This window comes from Caenorhabditis briggsae (assembly GCF_000004555.2).
Source record: "Caenorhabditis briggsae AF16 supercontig from assembly CB4, cb25.NA_140, whole genome shotgun sequence".
Taxonomy (NCBI): domain Eukaryota; kingdom Metazoa; phylum Nematoda; class Chromadorea; order Rhabditida; family Rhabditidae; genus Caenorhabditis; species Caenorhabditis briggsae.
This window is the reverse complement of record NW_025543380.1, coordinates 9,292-10,771: the sequence shown is the minus strand read 5'-3', so window position 1 is coordinate 10,771 and position 1,480 is coordinate 9,292. Positions and strand designations below refer to the sequence as shown.

The window sequence follows — 1,480 nt, the reverse complement described above, 5'->3', positions numbered from 1 at the left end:
TTATTCATTTTGCAGCTTCTTCTCTCACGAAGAGAATCAATATAAAATTTGTATCCTTCAAACACTGTTTTCTTTTTTCTAGAAGCTTCTTTCTCAGTCTGTGTTCCCGTCCCCCATCGCGTCTTTATTGGCACACTCACTGCTATTTATGCCTGCGTCTCACTTGGGCTTTGAAACTTCTCCTATTCTTCTTTTTTCTCCCAATTTTCTTTTCGCTTATACATATTACTTACTCTCATTCTACAGAATTGGAAATTTGTCGTTCAGCAAAACTACGGTTCAGAGAACTATATAAATTAGTTTCTCGGTTATTTTTCAGAAAAAAATGCCTGAAAAACATCAAAAATTTCAAATTAAATGAAATTCTAAATTCCTATCAAAACAATTTAGGATCTTTGCAAAGTGAATTGCAAATTTTTTTTCTCTTTTTTTCTTTTTTTTTTCTTTTATCTTTTTTCACTACCCTGGTTTTCCTCATTTTTCTTTTTTATAGTTATTAGAGGTCTGATAAGAAACACTATCTAAATAAAAGTAAATTCTACTCAATTTATGTATGTCGGGGTCTTTTGACTACACAAACATAGATATCATGCATATTTACTCCGAATTCATTATCAGTACTTTCTGTATTAAATTAATTCTACCTCACAGCGATTTTTTTCAAATCATTGAGCATCAATTTGTTAACTCTCTTGCTAGATAAAAAGTTGTTTCATTATGTGCAGGTCGCGATTTTTTCAAACATATTAAGGTTCAGGCTTTCAGATTTTTTTTCCGAAATAATTTTTTTTTCAAAATAATTTTTTTCCGAAAGTCATTTCAGAAAAAAATTTTCAAATGCAAAGATCTCGGGTTGTTTTTGCAAGTCACGGTATTCACTATCTCATATTTTCCGTGTTGACTTATGATATTAACAATTCAACCATCCTGATCATCAAAGCTTCTAATACTTAAACTATAATCATAAAAATGCATGCAATAGTAAGTTGATCCAAACGCGCCCCGTTGCACAAATGAACGACCTTGTGTGTTTTAGTCCGCATAACCGTTTCGATCCCCCTACCAATAAACTCCCCCTTTGCTCTGACGACCTCTATCCCCTTGCTCTGATGACCTCTATAGGTGTCTATGCCAATCGATTGACTTTGAAAAAACAGTTACTTTTTTTCATGTGTGGTATCATTTTTTCTGAGATTTTGATGTTTCGAAATTCAGAATTAGAATTTCAAAGTTTCAGCCTTTTCAGTAATTCAGATTCTCTTGTTTGCAATTATACGAATTTTTGATTTACAGGATTTTGAAGTTTGAAAATTCAGAATATCCCGAGATTTTCAATTTCTTGTAATGTAATGCCGCGTTCAAAGTTGATTTCCAAGAGAAATTTCCTGGAAAGACGCTGTCCAAAGCTGCCATTGTTTTCCAGAGGCCTTAGCTTCGATACCCGCCGTAAATCGACACGAACTACCATTTTCAACAGTAA

General features: G+C 33.0%; 1 protein-coding gene across 1 annotated transcript in view; it reads left to right on the top strand.

The window, feature by feature from the left end:
• Positions 1 to 969: 969 nt before the first annotated feature.
• CBG24333 overlaps positions 970 to 1,480 on the top strand; it is a gene marked incomplete at both ends in the record, with an annotated part of 9,471 nt that continues 8,960 nt past the window's right edge. The window contains one exon of the mRNA XM_002648173.2: positions 970 to 975. Within this exon, the coding sequence (XP_002648219.2) occupies positions 970 to 975 (6 nt within the window). The remainder of the gene's footprint in view (positions 976 to 1,480) is intronic.